General features: G+C 45.2%; 2 protein-coding genes across 2 annotated transcripts in view; one reads left to right on the top strand and one right to left on the bottom strand.

Moving 5' to 3' along the window:
* Nucleotides 1–7,784: 7,784 nt before the first annotated feature.
* UBXN10 (UBX domain protein 10) lies at nt 7,785–8,588 on the bottom strand. Its single transcript, XM_006862357.1, has one exon. It carries the CDS (start codon nt 8,586–8,588, stop codon nt 7,785–7,787), a length of 804 nt encoding a protein of 267 aa, XP_006862419.1.
* Nucleotides 8,589–19,708: 11,120 nt separating this feature from the next.
* The window catches only part of LOC102818115 (group IIC secretory phospholipase A2-like), a 30,614-nt gene continuing 29,898 nt past the window's right edge, over nt 19,709–20,424 (top strand). Inside the window, exon 1 of the mRNA XM_006862407.1 lies at nt 19,709–19,723. Coding sequence (XP_006862469.1) covers nt 19,709–19,723 — 15 coding nt within the window. The remainder of the gene's footprint in view (nt 19,724–20,424) is intronic.

Consider the following 20,424-nt stretch of genomic DNA (forward strand, 5'->3'; position numbering starts at 1 on the left):
TTTGAGCTTCCAGTCTGACTCCTGTTAATTTATCCTTAAAAATATAATTTAAAAAGATGCCAAAAACTACATAAATAAAAATTTCAGTATTGAATTCTATAGAAAAAAACTGGAAACTTGTAAATGCCCCATAAAAGGGAAATGTTTTGATAAATTATAGTATAGTAACATGTTGAAATATTACTCAATCATAAAACAATTATGAAGACTGAAGAAATCTGGGAAAGAATATAAAACTGTATTCGCTAGTATTACAAATGTTAAAATATGCATGTTTGCCTATTGGCAAGGAAGTAATGTGCAAAATGAATTTAATTTTTAAAAATGAAATGATATATACCAAAACATTAACAATAGTCATCTTTGACTGAAAGGATTATAGATGATTTTTATTTCCCTCTTCAATCTTCTATTTTCCAAATTTTCCATTAAAAAAATGAAAAGGACTTGAATTTTGTTTGGGGGGCAGAGTGTTAAAGGACTCTAAGAATGAGCCTCTTCTATCTGAAAAAATAATTTGTTATGTTAATGCATATTATGGGCTAGCACTTTCTGTAATGTTTGTTTTACAATACAATTGAGTATTACTCTTTTAAGTAAATGGATTCTATGCTTAGGAAACACTTTTTATAACATCTGTGGCTACCACCCTGGGTTTCATCTCTCTCTTGGATTGTGATTGCTGTTGTTAGTTGTCATCGAGTTGGCTCCACCCCCTGACAATGTATAATGCTACAAAAGCTTGCTTAGTCCTGCTTGTGGCATCTAATTGGTCTTCCATCTTCCACCCTCATCCCATGCATCCTCAGTTCAGCACAGCAGCCAGAGTGCTCATTGAAAATCCATATACTAAAAACCACTCTTCTTCTCAGCACCCTAAGGTCCAAAGCCTCCCCATTTTATTCTGTGTAAAATTGCCTAAAATAATTCCATGAGATCTATCTCTTCTCCATCATCTCTTCCAGCTCTGCCCTCCTAGTTGGCCATACTAGCCACCTTGTTTTTCCTCCAACAGGATAAGAGAGCTACAGGTGAGCTCCCTCTTTAGGAACTTTACAACGATGATGATTCCTCTGCCAGGAACACCCTTCCGCCGACATATCCACGTGACTAACTCCTTCCATCGCCTTCAAATATTTCCTCAAATGCTACTTTGTCGATGAGGTTTGCCGTGAGCAACTACTGAAATCCTATCATGTACCTCCTCCTCCACCACCACCTCCATGCACCATTCTCCAGATCTTCCTTATCATGCTGTTTTTCTTGTTCCCTTCTACTATGTTTCTTGTTTATCTTCTGTCCCCCACGTCATTGGAATGTAACCTCCATTAGAGCAGTTAGGGGTTGTTGGCCTGTCTTGTTCACTGAAAAGTTTAATGTGTGCCCAGCTTATTTTGTTGTTGCTGTTATTAAGTGCCATCAAGTCAAGGATTCCAACTCATAGTGACCCTGTACAGGGTGTCTGAGCCTGGCATATATAGATGCCTGATATCTGTGGGATGAATTTAATCCAGAAGGGGAAGAGTGAGTTGATGTCCAGTCCTGGTTTGGGGGAAACTAACCAGTCCTCTACAGTGTCCTAAGTCTGGATCCTGAATTTTGGGGACATGACACACTTGAAAGTCTGAGCTGACATGCCAAGTATCTAAGGGTACAGGGGGTAGGGCTAGGCATCAGACCATTTCCAGATGGAACTTCCCAGTTTGGAGGATGGACTCGCCACCATCTTTCCCAGGTTGTGTCTGCAGGTGGCTGGTCATTCTTAACAGTAGCTGGGCAGCCCCAGGTTGTCTGTCTGTGTGCTCAGGACAGAGTCAGATGGGACAAATGTCAGAGGTGCATTACTCATCTGGTCACAGAAAGATCAAGATCCCACTGCACAGATCCCCTCATTGCAAAGAACAAGTGGGCATGAAAATGACACTTACTTGAGGCTTCATTGATTAAGCCTTATGACTGTGGCTTTGCTTGTTGTCTCAAGAAGAAATATATTCCAAACACACTGGATTTGAATGAATGGAATGAAAGGATGCAGGAGAGGGAGGGAAGGAGGAGGGCAGATATAGATAAATAATGTGCTGTCTTGCTGGAACAAAGAATTGCTTATTAAGGATCCTTGGCCAGTAATCATACCCTTGAGTTAGATGAGTAATTGGTGTTAGCGTCGACCTAAACATTAAGTGAAATAGGGACCTTTTTGGTTGCACCTCATAATTAAAGCAATTAAAAGCTTTGGGATTCTCTGTATACTTGGTCCCAAAACATTGATGCGTTTCCTTCATGTGAATGCTGTTGCTTGCTGGCCAGTGTTTTTCAGGTGTATGCCATGCATTTGTTTTGTTGTGGTCATGTTTATATTTGAAGAAACATGGGTCACAGTAAGTCCACTTTGGTCAATATCACTTTGCCGAACTATCATGTTGTTTCTATTTTTTTTTTTTTCTTAAGAAAATGGATTACAGAGCCAGAATCTGACTATATTCATGACATCTAGGGTTACCATCCTACAGCAAGCCACCATCATCTCTGTCAATATTCCAGTAGTCAGTTTTCCTCTTCCACCCTGGCTGCCTATAGCCTATGTCTACACAGCGGGTAGAACGATCCTTCAAAACAGACCAGTTTGCATGAGACTTTCTTAATTTTCCTCATGTGGAATGTTCAGCCTCTTGGGGTTGGGTTGATACATGTCCAAAAACACTTCCACAGATTTGTTCTTCAGCATAAACTGTTTCCGAAACCGTCTGGACACAGAAGAATGCAGAGGGGACTCTGTAAAAAAGGCTGAGAGAAACTTCCCCAACCAGGTAAAGGAAAATGCCATGTCACTGATGTAGACAAAAAAAGAGAACACCCACTTTTATTTTTACCACGTGACTTCCTGTTTCGGGCGTTGGTAAATGCGTCAGTCACCAATAGCCAGTTGTACTTTGCCAACTCCTGGCCTTTCCTGTCTGACTGGTGGCCGTTGGTCAGTTCTAGTTCAAGGGAAACATGCATAAGTGTGTAAACTTCCTACTTGATTGTGACGTGTTGCTTCAGTGGACTGGAAGAACAAATGTCCCTGCTTAGTTTTCACAATGACATCCAAACTAAAGTTAAATCAAAATATCGCGTTTTCTTGGAAATTTTGTTTAGAAGGCAGGGGGAAACAAACCACCTTTCCATAGAAAAGGCTAACCTAAAACATACCTGAAACTACAGGAAACTTGTATAGAGGCAGTCCCTGGATTATAAATCGGTCCATTACTAAGCCTGACTGTTAGTGGAATTTGTATATAAATCGAACAGTTAGGTATAGTTAATATCAAACATCAGTCAAATGTTTGTCTTAGTATTTAGCATACAGTATACCTGTATCTTCTGTGTTGTTGGTGACGGAGCTCCTCACTGCATATCTATCTGATCTGCCATCTTGATTGGATTGGCCAAGTCGCAGCATAGCAGCCCAATTCGTAACCACTACACTACCAGATAGCTTCCTAGCGTAGTGGTTATGAATCGGGCTGCTAACCTCAAGGTCGGCAGTTCAAAACATGGGAAAAAGAAGAGGCTTTCTGCTCCCGTAAAGATTTGCAGCCTCCAAAACCCTGTGCAGGGTCGCTATGAGTCAGAACCGACTCCACGGTACTTAACAACAACAAATACCTGTGTATGGAGTCCTAATGTGTCAGACTGCAAAGTCATTTGAACTGCAAGGTTGGTGGTTCAAGATCACCAGCTGCTCCTTGGAAACCCTATACAGGGTTGCTATGGGTCAAAATCGACTCGACGGCACTTAACAACAATAATACCTGTCCATGGAGTCCTGGTGTGGTGCCGTGGGTTAATGCGCCAGACTGCAAAGCCATTTGAAATGCAAGGACAGCAGTTCAAGCTCAGCAGCTACTCCTCAGAAACCCTATACAGGGTAGCTATGGGTCAGAAATGACTTGGCAGCACTTAACAGCACCAACATACCTGTTTATATTGGAGTCCTGGTGTGGCACTGTGGCTTAAAGCACCGAATTGCAAGGTCAATGGTTCAAGCTCCCCGGTCCCTCCTGAAAAACCTTATATAGGGTCGCTATGAGTCAGAACCAACTCCATGGCACTTAAGAACAACACCACCTTCCTATGCATAAAAAACATTAAAGGAGAAGCACTTCCAGATGCACTAAAATATCTTTAATGAAACAACAGTGTTTTGTTGTTTTTTGTAAACAATAGTGTTTTGATAACAGCCCCCAAAGTGTGCCCATCTGTCATTCTGAACCACTGGATGTACTTTGAATTTTTAATTAGCTTTGGGAGGGTGGGGTGTTTTGATAGAGAAGTCAGACATTAGTAACCTGGGGGATGCCGGTAGTAAACTTTTAGTAAGCGTATGATAAATGTCTTAGTAATGAGTCTGTAAACAGAAACTTTTTCCCACCTGGAGTCCACTGCTGTTGAGTTGATGCTGACTCATAGTGACCCTAGAGGACAGAGAACTGCCCTGTAGCCTTTACGAGGTGATTCTCTTTACAGAAGCAGATTGCCACATCTTTCTCCCAAGCAATGGCTGGTGGGCTCAAACCACTGACCATTCTGTTGGAAGCTGAGCCCTGTAGCCACTATGGTACTAGGCCTCTTTCCCCATGAAATGGGGTAGCTTCATTTGACATTAGAAAGCCCATTTTAAATGGCAGATAGTTTAGAACTAAGTAAAAAGTTTCATTCCTCAAAGGCTTACTTTAAGGTTAGTAATTGGAATGGAATGCCTCAAAGCTTGTGTTTCCTTTGTGACACATTTTATCTGGGAATAGTCATGTTCATGGTGCACCTCTTCCCCAGGACAGTCCTGGCTTGACAGCTGTTGGCTGGGTCCCCAGGTACAATCAGGGCAAGGGCTGTTGTGTTAAAACCATCTGCCATCTGTTGGTGGAAATTATTTGGATTCTACATGATGACTCACTTATTTCTCCTGCTGTTCCTTCTGCTGCCAGGATTAATTTACCTACTGGACTTAAACAGGGATATATACTAAAATGATTTGTCATGAAAAATGATCCCATGCAAAGTTCATGGTTCCCCAATGAGCACTATTTCTAGCGTCCTCAATGGAGAAGGTGCGGAAGAGTTTGCCTTCTATTTCTACAGGTATGGAGAAGACACAAGAGGTGATAAAGCTCATTCCCACTCCAGAGTCCTTCACAGGAAAACCTTTAGTCACTGACTTCAGTAGGCTTGCAGTTGAGGGATCTAGCGGTGCTTCCACATTTCTGACTAACACGCTGTGACCAGCAGCTTGGTAAGAAGCCAGTGCTTGTCACCAAGTGTAACACAGCGTAAGCCCTCCCCATCACTGTGACCACAAAGTGGAGCAAGGCTGACCTACCCAGGGTCACTACTAAAGTATGTTGGCACCACCTGAGTCCACTAGGACAGAGTGCTAGTAGGCAATGTCACCTTCAAAGTCACCAAGGACTCTGAAATCCTTAGTCTGCTCTGGTCAACCTTAAGATCAGAACATCTGGGATGGTTTTTAGGAGAAATTTCAGAGACTCCATACAAAATAAACTGGGAAGGAAGCGCTATCGGGCTTCTGTAGATGTCATCTGAAGATCTGAAGTACCTGGGACGAAGGGTTGATTCCAACAGTGGAACCAACTACTTTCCCAGTGAGAAAACAGAAGGTGGCATGAACACACCCCTCTGCCCACCAGTGGGGCAGTCCACGTCTGAGGTTAAAACACAAGCTCTGCTTTTCCACTGGCTCAGTTTCACACAAATCAGATTTTATTGTTAGTTTCATCATTTTTTGTCCAGAAAATCAATGCATTAAGATGGTTCCAACTTAGCTTAGTTCACATATCCTAAAATATCATTTCTGTGCTCTGTGCCTTCCATTTCGTTTTTTTTCCCGCCACACCAGCATTTTTTGCTAAATAGTAGCAGCCGCAGACCCCTAGGTGCAGAAAAGTCTAACCCTTTCAAGGTTGTTCCATTTCGCTGAAGTTTTCTGAAGCTTTCCTGCCTGGAGAAACTATCAAGTCTTAGGTGGGTGGTATTTTATTCTTACCACAGAGTGGGTGTCTTTTTTATGGCACTTCCCTCAGCCTCCTAGATCGGAGGCAAAGTTACGTGCTCGAGTCCTGGGTGGGAGGTGACATTCTTGTACTTTTAAGTCCCAGGCTCAAGGCACCTATCTACCACCAGTCCCTTCTGCCAGAGGCAGCAGTAGGAAGGGACAGCCAGTTGTGGGGATCTGTCTGAGATACCACAAGCCCCAGGTGGCCTTTCTAATCAAAGGAGTGGCTGACCAGACCAGGATGGTACTGAGAAATTCTGCAAACCTTCAGAAAGAAACTATTCTAAATTGATGTTTTTCAGAGGAAACAGTGACCTTAATTTCCACTGCTAAGCTGTACCAATGTGTTAGAAGTAACATTTCTAAGCCCATTCCTTATCTGTGTACAAAATGCGTGTGTTGCTGAGGTAGCAACATTTACGCTCCTCGTCGATCCCTGCCTTGTCTGTGTTTCTAGGAGGTGGCTAATACATGCTGATACTCCCAGTTTCGTGAGGGCTGTGCCCTGGGGAACAGCTCCGTGGTCCGCAGGCCTGACTGTTACTGACTCTGAATGGTGATTAGGCCTTAAAGAGGAGGCAGATGAGTTGTGGGAGTCTTGCTGAGCTCACAATGCAAGAGAACTTTGGCAAATTGTCCACAGAAACCATTTCAGAGTTGGGAAAACAAGACTTCATGGTTTTCAAAGGAACTCCAGTATACAGTGGTCACTTCATCCCCATCAGCCAGATGCTGGACACGTGGACTTTTACCCCAGGCACAGTCAAGTCAGGCAACAAGAATGTTCTGAGAACAGGGGCGCCACTAAAGGAGTCTCTGTGTTTGAAGTAGGTGAGACTCAAGACCTGGAGGGTAAAGAAACAGATCACACCACACACAAGTCAAGAGAACCTGTAGTTAGTGGTGCAGAGATTGTGGGCTTGTGCTTTTTCAAAACAAAAGTTTCCACGACCAACAAAAGCCAGTGGGTTTTCTCGGTTTGGAAAGAATTTTGCACACAGAGTAGCTACCAATGTAAACCAGTCTCTAAGAAAACAGAGCTACTGGTTAATCTGTGCTTGTAGAAGCACTTTACCTTCCAGCTTCAGGACTTTTAGACATTCTGATGCATCCGGGGAATTGTATTAGCCGATGACCTATTCTTCTCCCTGATGTCACCTGACACACACACAGCATTCCCCCAGGAACCCTAACCACCTGAGCCCATCAGAGGGAGTTACTTCCAAAGACAGAGTCAGCCACGTGCTTCTGAAAGATATTTGCAAGAAACACAAATGCCAGTTAGACATTTTCTGAACCCTGGTTATTTACCAGACTGGCATCTTCTCTGGCAAGTTTTAATCCTGCATCAAATACAGAAAGGCAAACCATTGGCTTCGAGAGTAGAAATTCATAGTGAAGGCAGGCAGATGTTCCAGAAGGACCATTACTGTAGAAAGACCTAGAACTCTGGAAGCGAGGTCTAGTGACAGCTGGTTCAGGAATGGCCTTGGTAGCCTGCCAGTTCCCCAGTGGCAGAGAGAATCTGACAACTGGGAGGGTCGCTTCCTACCACACTTAATATGTTTGCAGATCTCACCACTTCAAAGGAGATGCTGTGAAGAGGCGAGTCCCAGGGATCACAGCTGTACCAGGTTCACATGGCACTAGGAACCAAACTGCCCAGGAGGCCGTGGTACCTAAGCATGCTCCCTACTCAGACACCCAGGACTCCAGCTAGTGGCTATGGAATTCAGGGCCACCCCTGCTTGTCTTCCTTTGAGATGCTCAGCACAGACTTGTGGGGGATTTGGCACTCTTGTAGAGATTTGGTGAGGTCTGAAAAACTTCTCCTGGGCACCTCCATGGTTTCGATGCTGCAGTGTGGATAGGTGGTCTTGTTCCTCTGTTCTGCCACGGCAACCACAGTTTGTAAGTCATCTGTTGGCCGGAAATGGCGTACAAACCTTTGGCCAGATGGTGATCTAACAGCAAGCAGCAGTCTTGGTTCTTGGTCTGAGGGCTCCTCTAAGTTTCCAGTCTGGGAAGGGCCCTGCCTCATGGTTTGGATGGTGACTTTCTCCACCGGTGGCCAAGCTTGAGCTCTGGAATTATCTTTACTTGCCTTTCGCTGTAGTGAGCTGACCTTTTGAGCTCTTGTGTCCCCAGCCTTCTCCTCCAGGTTCTTTCTGTTGATAGAAGGAAGGACTGGGTATTTATTGAGAGATAAAGAAGCCCCTATGGACACCTGCTGCAGCAGCTCGGGGATCTCATCAGGAGCTCCCTGATTCGGAGATCTGGGTGTGCAGGTCCCTGGCTTCCAGCTGCCTGGTGACTCGCAGGGAACGACCAGAGGTGGAGAAGAAGTTGTGTGGTCGGAGCACACCTCCGGGCCCTGAGATACGTGCAGGCTTGGCCGTGTTCGTCCCTTGGCAGACTTGGGCCTTATGACATGCATGCTTAGTGGCTTTGGCTGCCAGATGAAGGGGTCAGTTGCCGTGCCAACAGCACTGCTGTGTTTAGGCGTTGTGACGTTCACCGGGGCTTCTGTGGCCATTGCTTCTCAAGATTCCTGAGGAAGTAGGAAGAAATAGAGGAGGGAAGGAGTTAAACTTCTGGGGGCTTCTAGATCCAAGCCATTCACTCCCCAACTGGTCAGCATAAGGTACCAATTACTCCCTTTGGTCAAAAGTGCCAGTGAGCCTACTAAGTCACCAGACAGAAACATGGAGTTCAGTTATCCTGGAGTGCTGAAAGGAGACCCTTACACTCGCACTGAGAAAGCTCCCTGGATACAGGACAAGCAGTCTGCAAACCATTCTCTGTAGAAGAGCTGCCTCTCTGATCCCACTTTCATTTTCTCCCTCAATCTACTCGTTACTGTTTCCCATGTACCCATTTGACCCTTCCTTTACAACACTTCAGCCTTGCTATGTGGCTTTGCACAGGTACTTAGTGTCCCTCCTCCACTGCCCTAACTTGCTCATCCTTCTTGAAGACCAAGATTTACCAACACCTCCAAGTTTACAATTTTGTATTTGCTGGTGTGGCACTGTGGGATAATGCGTCAGACTGCAAAGTCATATGAACTGTAAGGTCAGTGGTTCAAGCTCACCAGCTGCTTCTTAGAAACCCTATGCAGGGTCACTATGGGTTGGAATGGACTTCGTGGCACTTAACAACAATTACCTTGTGAATACCCCAAGGGCCTCTGTATTTGGATCCTCCCACAAGGGGTACCTGGGGGACACAAACAGTTAAGCACGTTTAGCTGCTAACTGAAAGGTTGGATGTTCCTGTCCACCCAGAAGCCCCTCAGAAGAAAGTCCTCATGACCTACTTCTGAAAACTCAGCAGTTGAAACCCTATGGAGCATAGATCTATCTACTCTAGTACACAGGACAACTGTTTCTGTCATTAGTAGGGTTGTTACTTGCCATTGAGTCACTTCTGACTCATAACACCCCTGTCTAGTGTTTCCAAAGAGCATCTGGGGAGTTTGAGCCATCAACCTTAAGGTTCAAACTGACCATGCAGTCCAGTGCTTTATCCTACAGCACCACATCAGGGAGTGCTCGACCAATACAATTGTATTGAAGCCTGCTGGGAGACATGTGCATTTCTCTACGGAGGCTGAACCAAAACCAAAGCCACTGTCGTGAGCCCATTACCACTCACAGGGACCCTGTAACAGCTGTAAATCGTTACGTGAGTAGAAAGCCTCATCTTTCTCCCTCAGAGTAGCTGGTGGGTTTGAACAGCTGCCCTTGTGATTAACAATCCAGTGCTTATCCTAACTCAAGACTTGACACATTTGTAAGCTCTTCTTGCATCACCATTTTGGTGGTCCCATCGCCATTACTATTTACAGCATCTGCTTTTCTCAGCACCCAGGGACATCCTTCTCAGAACACTGCAAACGGCTTGCATACTGACCGCCACCAAGACCAGCGGCCTCCTCTGCCTGCAAGGTAACCAGGTCTCTCGAGGCCTTCAGGTAGCTTCCAGACTCATGGTTCCTGGGGGGCAACATGTTTGGGCGTCAAAGGACACAGAAGTGTGTGGCACAAGTCTTGGGTTCTATTGTTGGCTCTGTTGCTAACTAACTACCTGACCATGAGGCAATCACTCCACCTTCCTGGCACCTGTGTTTCCTCATTTATAGAATTAACTGTGTTACCGGGTCGCTATGAGTCGGAACTGACGCAATGGCCCTTAACAACAACAACAACAACAACAGCACGTGACCTTGAAGACATTACTTAGCTACCTCGGAACATACCTGCTAGGACAGGAAGTCCTGGGGCTTAGCATAGAGCACAGGCTTAATTACAAATTACATTTCGAGGTTTGGGTTTTCTCTTTGATTTCAGCACTTCAGATCCAGACACCGCCTACTGTTTCAGCAATTCTCCCAACATGTCCTTGGTGGCTCTATTCCTAGGCAACTCTAACACCTGGCTGAATTGTGCTACACACTGGTCCTGCCCACTACCCAGAAACACCGTGAGGTTGATTTTGATGTTGTTGCTGTTGTTATATGCGGTTCCGATTCATATAAAACCCTGTACAGGGTTTCCGAGGCTGTAAATCTTTACGGAAGCAGAAAGCCTCCTCTTTCTCCCGTGGAACAGCTGGTAGTTTCCAACTGCTGACCTTGTGGTTCACAGCCCGATTCGCGTAACCTCTACGTTTGATGAGCGACTTTGAAATTGCCTTACAAATGCTAAATGAATACCTGAGTTTATTATCACTTTCCTTCTGATTCAACACTTTCCTCTTATAGAAGAAAACCAAACCTGATGCCATCTAGTTGACTCCAAGTCTGATCCTATTTGTTGTTGTTAAGTGCCATAGAGTCAGTTCTCACCCACAGTGACCTTGCATAGGGTTTCTGAGGAGCAGCTGGTGGGGTTGAACCAATGACCTTATGGTTCAAACTGACCTTACGGTCCAGGACATTATCCTACAGCACCACACTAAAACTCCACTGCTCCATAGGGTTTCCAAGAGGAGTCCTGGTGTGGCGCTGCAGGATAAGCACTGGACTGCTAACTGTAAGGTCAGTGCTCCTTGGAAAACCTATACTGAGGTGCTATGAGCTGGAACCAACATTTAACAATATTTAACAACAGCAACAATCTTTACAGAAGCAGAGTGCCACGTCTTTCTCCTGTGGAGCGGTTGGTGGGTTTGAACCGCTGACCTTTCTGTTAGCAGCAAAGTGTTTAACAGGCTCCCCCTGCCCCATACTTATCTCAAAAATCACATACTCCAAGCTACCCTCATCATACAATCCTGACTAATGTGATTCAAGAACCTTTACACAATTACCCTATAGTTGTTGCTGTTAAGTGCTGTCGAGTTGGCGCCAACTCACAGCGACCCTGTATAGGGTTTCTGAAGAGTGGCTTGTGAGTTTGAACCTCGGACCTTGTAGTTCAAACCGACCTTTCTGTCCAGTGCTTATCCTACAGCACCACACCAGGACTCCAATGGAACTATTAGATGCCTGTTACATGCAGGTTACCATATGGGCTACTTGTAGGGAGCATCTTCTTCCTTTCCCAGTGAAAACCCGACCAAACAAAATACAAACTACAACTATGTATTTCTGAAGTTCTAGTCAGCTCAAAATCTTGGAAGAATTTATCCTCTCTTTCATAGTTTACAGACCTCTAGGCTTTTCTCCTTAAGCACTTGGCTACTACCTGAAAGGCTGGCAGGTCGAATCCATCCAGAAGTGCCTCAAAAGAAAAGCTGGGCAATTTACTTCAGAAAGATCACAGCCATTGCAAACCCTCTGCATCCCAGGTCTTCTGACATACATACATGGGGTCACCATGCGTCAGAACTGACCAAGTGGCAACTGGCTTAGTTTTCATGTTTTTCTCATTCTACTCACAGATTGAGTCTTTCTACACTCCATTTTCCACTTCTGCTGTCTTTCACACCCAATCTGGCTGCTGGGAATTCAGGAACCTTCTCCTTGGCAAAGGCTTGGCATCAAAAAAGTCTGCCTTTCTTTCTCCTTTTTAATCTATTTTCTGATCAACTGTGAAGAAATGTGGGCTTTTATCCCCTTTAATTTGAGTTGAGTGCTAAGGTCTTTCACATTTCATGAAACAGCTCTACACTTTAACTCAGAACGGCACGCGAAGGTCAGAACCTTCCAACTGTTCTACCAAAGATAAGCTCAACTGGCAAACTGGCTCCCCCTCACCGTTCCCCTTCATCCCTTGTGAAATGGCTATTCATTTGCCACAGCTTCTCCCAAATTATCACAGGCTTGGTTTCTAACTCCCACACATGCCTAAGGAAGGCTTCACTGTCAGTAAGTTTAGTAACTTAGAAACCTCTCCCTTAACAATTTTGATGAGGGCAGTCATGTGCTCTCCTCAACTCCCTGCTGGCTTATTTTTAACAGTAAAACTTGAGTATGTGCATGGATTTGCTATACCTTTTGGTACTATATAATTATCCATGTTCAGGGGGTGTCACAGTCAAGACATCCTGGTCATAAGATAACATGACTGCGAGTTATCTCAGAGAAAAACCTCAATTATGACTAATTCCTATAAGCCCACTCATGGCTATTTAAAGACTAACACCTCCTTCAGGTAAAACCGTTACATCAAACCTGCTTTCATAACCCGCTGCCTCCTCCCGAGTGCAAGGACCATCTGTTACATAGAGGGAACACCAACTCTCCCCAGCAGCCATTACATGAGGAGGGGAGGTGGGGGAGACAGGTGGTTGGAGACCTGAGCCAAGGGTACCTTTACATTCACTCCTTGAGCCCCCATCTCTGCCTGCATCCTTTGGTCCAGAAAAGCTTCAGCACACCCATCATATCCTTGCTCTGCTCACTCACCAGCCCAAGACCTGGCCAACTCTCAACCACAAAGTCATCTGATGACACCTAGGCAGAGCCATCATCAAGCTGTCCAGCTGAAAAGGCAAGTGGCTTATTAAACACAATAGCCGCACCCCAAAGGCCTGCTAAGAGCCAGAAAATACACATTGATAACCATTTCCAAGAAGTTGTCATTAAGCCAGCTGCCCAGTCCTCAAGATTAATGGACATAGAGAGAGGGACCAGCTGAAGACTCGAGACTCACGGAAAGAGAGGGGCTGAGTGCTGGTGGCCAGGAGGCAGGCTTGTAGAATGTGCCCTTTGGTTGTTTAAATTATTATATATTCCTAAGTATTTTTGTGTATATCTCCCCACCCCTTTCACCTCACCCACTTCCCTCAAAAAAAGAAAAACAGAGGGAATGGAAGCAAAAACTGTTGGATGATGATACACAGAGGAGATTGTTATCATTGCAATGAATGCAATGAAACGATGGTGTAAAGCTGATGTTCTCCCATGTAAACTATCACTCGTTCACAATAAAAAAAAAAAAAAGGAAAAAAAATAAGCAGCTATGGCAAACTTTTCAGGAGTATGAAAAAAAAAAAAAATAATGGACAGGTCAACTAGAAAGAGGGGAAATTTTAAGAGCCAGGTTCACACAAGAGCTCTGCTATCCAAGGTGCCCACTCCCCACTACTGGGTCAGAGCATCCTCCATTTCACTGGTAACCCAAACCTACACCTACAGTAAATGTAATAAAATATAGCCACCCACATGTCATTTGCTGGTACTGGTATTTACCACAGATGTATACATAATTGTTCTTTAAAAAAAAAAAAAAAATGTTTATCTATGTTATACTATGGCAGGCCAAACCCCCATCTTGCTTGTGGGGCTTTCTGGAAGAAAATGCTTCAGAGAACCACCAGGGGATGATAGTTGGCCTGAATATGAGAAAACTTTGATATTATTCCCAGTCCTACTCTGGACTAATGATTAGAATACTTTGTCCTCTGCAGAGGGCCACGTTTTAAAGGGGGTGTGGAGAAACTGGACCACAGGCTACCAAGAGATCAAAGGTTTGGATAGGGAATGGGGGATGATTCCAGAGGTAGTGGAGGATGGAGCCATTGTTTCCAAGTGCCAGGCTGCAAGGAAACAAGCTTAAATTGCAGAAGGGGGAGGTGGCGGGGGAAGTGGAGGAGGGGAAGGAAGTAAGTCTAGAAAGTTCGAGCTGAGTTGGGTGAAAGGCTCAGATCTGGGGGAGGCTTAGATCTGGTGCCCGTCTACATGTGACTGGGACGTCCTTCTCTGTCTCTGGGTCTCAGTGTCCTTATCTGTACACCCAGCCAGGAGGGGATGGCCCAGCGATGCCCTAGGCCCATTGGCTTCTGCAGAGCCCTATACTTCTCCTATTTCAGTCACGGTGAGCTCTGGCCCCTGGGGAGAACCGACCTTTCTCTAGGCCCATCTCCTGTCTCCCGGGGTTCGCCTGTCGAGGCTGCGTCTGGGAGGCTGCGCCTGGGAGACCTGTCCAGGAACTCGGGCAGGGCTCTCTCCGCCTGGTTCAGACCCTTGGGGGTTGGGCACCCGACCGCGCTCACCTGGCTGCTCCGCTCCATCCGCAGCCCTAGCCCCAGCTGCCGACTCAGTCCCGTTGGTAAACAGCCCTGGTCTCCAGGGCAACCGCCACCGGGTGGGGGGCCACGTGCTTCCGGTCTGACCGGAACCCGCTAGGCCGTGGCCGAGTGAAGTGGGGTGGGTAGGGTAACTGGGGCCGGAGAGAGAAACCTGGAGTCTGGGGCTAGTCGGAACCACGAGTGCCGGGAGTGTGCCTGCCCCGGCGGGGCTGCAAAGAACTCCTCACCTGGCCTCACCTTTTCTCACTTTGCCCCATCTTTTTGGGGAGGGAAGTGCATGCAAGGGAGGAGAGTGCTGGCCCAGGAGGGCAGGTTTCCTGGGCGCCAGTCCCACCAGTGTCCCTGGTTTTCAAATAAGAGTGTGGGTCTGATTGATTCCTGGGAACCCTGGAATCTGAGTGTCAGCGTTTACCATATCTGTTTGGGTTCAGGAGCAGGCCTCATCTCTCCTCAGTACAGCCTTTTCAAAGCTAGGCTCTCCTGCTTCTTAGTTTGTCAGTAACTACATCAGCACCTGCTTTGGCCATAACACTCTGACTATAGCCTCTTACACTTCCAGCAGTTTAAGTCATCTCCAATGCATCAGTTTTTCATCTTTGGGACATCCAGACTTTTGACTTCTGTTCTCTCCCTAGCTGTCTACCAGTTCTTCCCTCTCCTTCTTGGTCCTCTCCTTCAGTCACACTTTAGCCATAATCCTCCATGTTCTTGCCCTGTTGTCTCTTCATCCCTCCCATCTAATGAAAGCTCAGACCAAATCAGTCCACCTTCTCTGCCTTCTCTGCCTTTATTCAGGTACTGAAAAAAATCTCAGCCAGCCATGCTCTGGTGTAATGGAAACGTGTGGTCTCCAACCTCAACTGGACCTTCAGCTCTAACTAGCCATCCTTCCATCTTCCCCAACTCAGTTCTCTCTCCTTTCAGTGGCTATTTCTAAACCTAGTTCTCTCTCCTGGAGCCTCCACCCCTCCTTCCTCTCAGAAGATAACCTTACCTTCCTCTTCACAGAGAAAATAGAAGCCATCATATGGAAACTTTCTCAGCTTTCTGCAATCAGACCTATAAATTTGCCTGCTTTTGCCTCCCTGCCTTCCTCCCTCCTGTGCTAATGAAAGGGCATCCATCTTCTGATTTCATCCACAATGAACTGCTTTCCGCATTCCCTCCCACATGGCCACACATATGCACACCCTCACTAATCTTCAGACCTTCTCCAGCTGTTCCCTCTGCTGGAAGATTCTTCCCAGTCTTCCACAACTACTTCCCACCTTCACTTGCCTAATTCCCATCCACCCTCAGGTCCCAGCTTATATGGATGAAGTCTTTCTTCCAAACTGGAATGAGAATGACTTCAAAGGGAGCTCTCGTTGGACTATTGTCTGCCAGGCACTGTTTTAGATGCTTGGAGTACACAGATGAATACTTTAGTGACTATGTTATTAGAAGATAGTGTTAGTAGACATTCAAGATCTATATTATCAGAGAAGAGAATCAGGATTTATCATCTAGCATTGTGACAAAGCATTTACTACCTAGTCTGTCCTGAACAAAGGGCCACAGATAAGATGAACACACCTTGGGCATTCACTTCAAGAAGTTCACAATTTGGTTGAGAAGGCATATTACACACTGATAAAAATTACCTATCAGATTCTTTTCTTTATAATTTGAGCCAAAGATAGAAGAGCAGGGACAGATCAGTTGGGATAATCTGCCAAATGATTAGCACAAACAGAAAGATCTTTAGGGGTTAGGAAGGAGGAAATCTGCCCATTTTAGAAGGCAAACTCCCAAGTTGTGGGAGCTACTGGTGAGGCCTGGACTGGACAGGCCCCATTTAGGACTGTCCCATCCGCCACCCACCCTGGACAACCACAGAGACAGCTAAACCCCAGAAAGGTGTGGGAGATGTTGGTTTTAGGAACTGAGGATTTTGCCTCTAAGTGTTGGCAGCTCATTTCTTGCAAATGGTTGAGTTGTAAATCCCTAAGCAATGCTCTTCAGCCTTTCATCGCCCACCCCGAAAAAGATTAAAGTGGATTCTTCATCTATTTTAACATCATCTAAGAAGTTTGCAATCCTTTGGGAAATCAAATTGGCTTCTCATCCCATTTGTGTGTGTATGTTTATCTGTGTGGTGACTATGCCTGTGGCGGTGTGTGTGTTTTGCTTTCCAGTGGGGCAACAAGCACAGCTTCTGGGTAAGGCTGTAGGGAAGGAAAGGAAGGTGCCAGTCAATCCCTGTGGCGATCAGTTCTCTATAGAGAGAACCTGACCTTGCTGCCTTCGCTTCCTGTTCCTTTCAAAGGATAAGCCCTATGGTGCCTGCTGTTGAGCATATATACAAAGTGGTTTCTCAGTAAACACAGGCAGAAGTCACCTCCCTGCCAGCTTCTTTCCAGCCACACCTTGCTTTACTCCCCAGCTCTTTCCCTGGGTTCCAGCCAATCTGGCCCTTAAATATAGTCTCAGCTTTTTCATCTCCAGGGTCTTTGCCCATATCTGTCCAACCTTACCTGCATTTCTTGAAGTTAATCTAATTTCTGATCCTTCAAGATCTATTTTAAAAGACACCTCTTCCATAAAGGCCTTCGCTGACAACCTGCCTCACATCCTCATGTGCTCTTTCCTGTCCCCTTTGGTCCTGTGAGTCAGACCTGAGGTAACACCGTCCACCCGCCTTCTGGCAGCTCCTGTGATAAATATCCACAACTGCCCTCCACTGACCTGCTTTGTCTTTGAAAACTACTGACCCTCCTAGCCTCCTGGCTAGTAAGTGACAGGGCACTTTTAGAATGACAGTCTAGCTAGTTCCAAAGCCCACCCAGTATCCCAACACCCCCGGGACTCCCCACGGTACTTTATCTATGTTCTCCTATGATGCTGACCACAAGAGCTATGCCTGGAGTCAGGGCCTGAGTTTGAATCTTGACTCTACCATTTGCTAACTGAGAACTTTGGACTATTGTCTTAACTCCTCTGGACCTTAGTTTCCACTTTGAAACAGAGATTCTAAAAATAGGATTGTTGAGAGGGTGAAATTAGATCATGCATGTAAAGATCTTAGAACAGTCCATGGCACATCACATGATAAGTATGTGCGTAGTGAGAGTGAGTGACCATCAATGAGACTGTTTTCACCCTACAGCGTACCTTTCCCTCAAAGGTTACGAGCTCCTTGAGGGAAGGGACTTGCTTGCCCATCTTTGGACCTGTGTTCAATGAAAGAGAATTGAATTAACAGGGAGGAGGATGGTGACTCTACAGCTGGCTTTTCTGTTGAGAGATGGAGCAAACTGCCGATTGGTATTCCCCATGGATACCTACCTTGAAGCTTAAATGACCTCCCCCAGAGCTAGCTGAGGGCATGAGCTGTCCTTTCTCAGTTTCTTGTCCCCAAAGAGTATTTGCTCTCATTTTTGAACGTTGTTGTTGCTAGCTGCAGTTGTATCAGCCCCTGACTCATGGTGACCCCATACTCAATAGAACAAAATGTGGCCCAGTCCTGTCGCATCCCCAATATTGGTTAAGGATTAGACCATTGTGACCCTTAAACTTTCCATGGACTGATTTTCAGTAGTAGATCACCAGGCCGTTCTTTATACCTGGAAATTCTGCTGAAACCTGTTAAGCACCATAGTAACATGCAAGCTACGAGTGTTGGCTGCACATGGGTATGTGGGCTGAGACTAGAACCCGAGTCTCCTGCATTAGAATTCTACACGGAATCACCAATGACCCAGATTATTTTGAACTAGTTATGTCTACATTTCAGAGTCTATACTCAGTGAGGACTTCTGGTGTGACGCTGTAGTATCAGCACTGGACTGTGAACCACAAGGTCAGCAGTTCAAACCCACCAGCTGTTCCTTGGAAACCCTATACATAGTCGCTCTGAGTCGGAACCAACTCGATGGTACTTAACAACAACAACAATGACATACTCAGTGTACTGCTCTGTCTGTCCCTGACCTTCTTAGGTATGCCATTTGCAATAACAGATGCCCTTTAAGCAGAAGATGACTGGATAGATACCCTGATAGGGACCAAGAAAGAGGGAGGCACAGTTATTCATTCATGTCTTGTTGTGACTCAGCTTCCTGAAGGGACCTGCAAGAGGGAAGCTTCCAGATAATGAAAAGCACCCCTCTAAGTATTATGGCTTCTTCTTAGTTTCCTCACATTACTGGAAACCTTCCAAAAATGTATTGTCTGCTCCTTAGTTTTCTTAAGCATAAAATATCAAACATAGTAACTCACCTTGGTTACTGTTGACAAAATGCTTTTGCCTTCAGAAGTTTGACTTCTGCAGGTACCATGGGAGAGGCGGGGGAACCAACATCACTGTCTCCATCTCCCAGGTGAGGACGTTAAAGTCCCAGGTGATTAAATCTCTCTGCCAGAGAATGATAGAACTCTGTTCCAACTTACTTCTGCAACATAGAACCCTGAGTTCTCATGTATAATGTAACCAATAATTGTGCTACAGGTGCAATACACTTGAGATAGGTAGAGCCACTTGCCACGATAGTCAAGGGCTCCAGGGTCCTAACTTTTGTTGGCTATTGTTTTAATAATTCCTCCCTTGCCTTCCTGCTAGTAGCAGCCACTCTAACACTATTCTTATCCAACTTCTGGTGTGAGGAGGAGAGGCTTGCTAGAATTGTGTCTAAAATAGGAATATCATGGCATCTGTTTAGTTGCCTGAGTCATTTTTGGTTTTGTTTTCTCAGCTGTGTCTTACATAGTTCAGCCCTTGGACCAATGACCACAGATCAACAAGACAAGCACTGAGAGATTAGGAGTGCTGGTAGACACCACTGGGCTTAAATCCTGGATCTTTCAATTTGCAGGTCAAATTGTTTTACGTCTTTGAGCCTCAATTCCCTCATGGATAAACTGGGATTCATAATATATGCTTCATTGGGGGCATTCAAAGAGGATACATACAAGAAGTGGGTCTACAGATCATGCTGGCACTCAATATGTTGAAGTTACTCTTTTCCCTTTTGCAATTTGAAGACTCTGATTATTAATTTACTCATTCCTCAAATGTTTATTTACTGCCTATCTCTGTGCCTACTTTCCTTATCTGCAAAGTGAAAATAATGACAGTGCTACTCCAGTAGCCTCATTTGCATGTAAAGTTGGACAGTGAATAAGGAAGACCATAGAATAATGGATGCATCTGAGGTAAGGAATTAGAAAAGAATCGTAAAGGCTCAAGCTTCGCAGCAGTTGTGAGGATGGCATAAAACCAGGCAGTGTTTCTTTCTGTTGTACATAAGGTTGCTATGGGTCAAAACTGAGTTGATGGCACTTAACAACACAAACAACTCTAGTTGGAAGATACGAGGATTAAATGAATAAGTAGTAAGTTCAGTGCTCAGAACTGTTGTTGTTTTTGTTGTCAGGTGCCATCAAGTCAGTACCGACTCATATCGACCCTATGCACAACAGCACAAAACACTGTCAGGCCCTGTGCCAAACTCACAATTGTTGCCACGTTTGAGCCCATTTCTGCTTCCACTGTGCCTTCTTGACTATGCAAAGGCTTTCGATTGTGTGGATCATGACAAGCTGAGAACTACGCAGAGTATAAAATAAGTGCCCTATAAATATTTGATATCCAATGGATCTTGGCTGAAAGCAGAGAATATCAGAAAGATGTCTACCTGTGCTTTATTGACTACACAAAGGCTTTCGAGTGTGTGGATCATGACAAGCTATGGACAACATTGTGAAGTATGAGTATTCCAGAACAATTAATTGTGCTCATGGGGAATCTGTATCTGGACCAAGAGGCAGTTTTTGAGCAGGACATGGGAACAGTGAATGGTTTAAAATGAAGAAAGGTGTGCAACAGGGTTATATTCTTTCACCATACTTATTCA

The sequence above is a fragment of the Chrysochloris asiatica genome, unplaced genomic scaffold, assembly GCF_000296735.1.
Source record: "Chrysochloris asiatica unplaced genomic scaffold, ChrAsi1.0 scaffold00047, whole genome shotgun sequence".
Taxonomy (NCBI): domain Eukaryota; kingdom Metazoa; phylum Chordata; class Mammalia; order Afrosoricida; family Chrysochloridae; genus Chrysochloris; species Chrysochloris asiatica.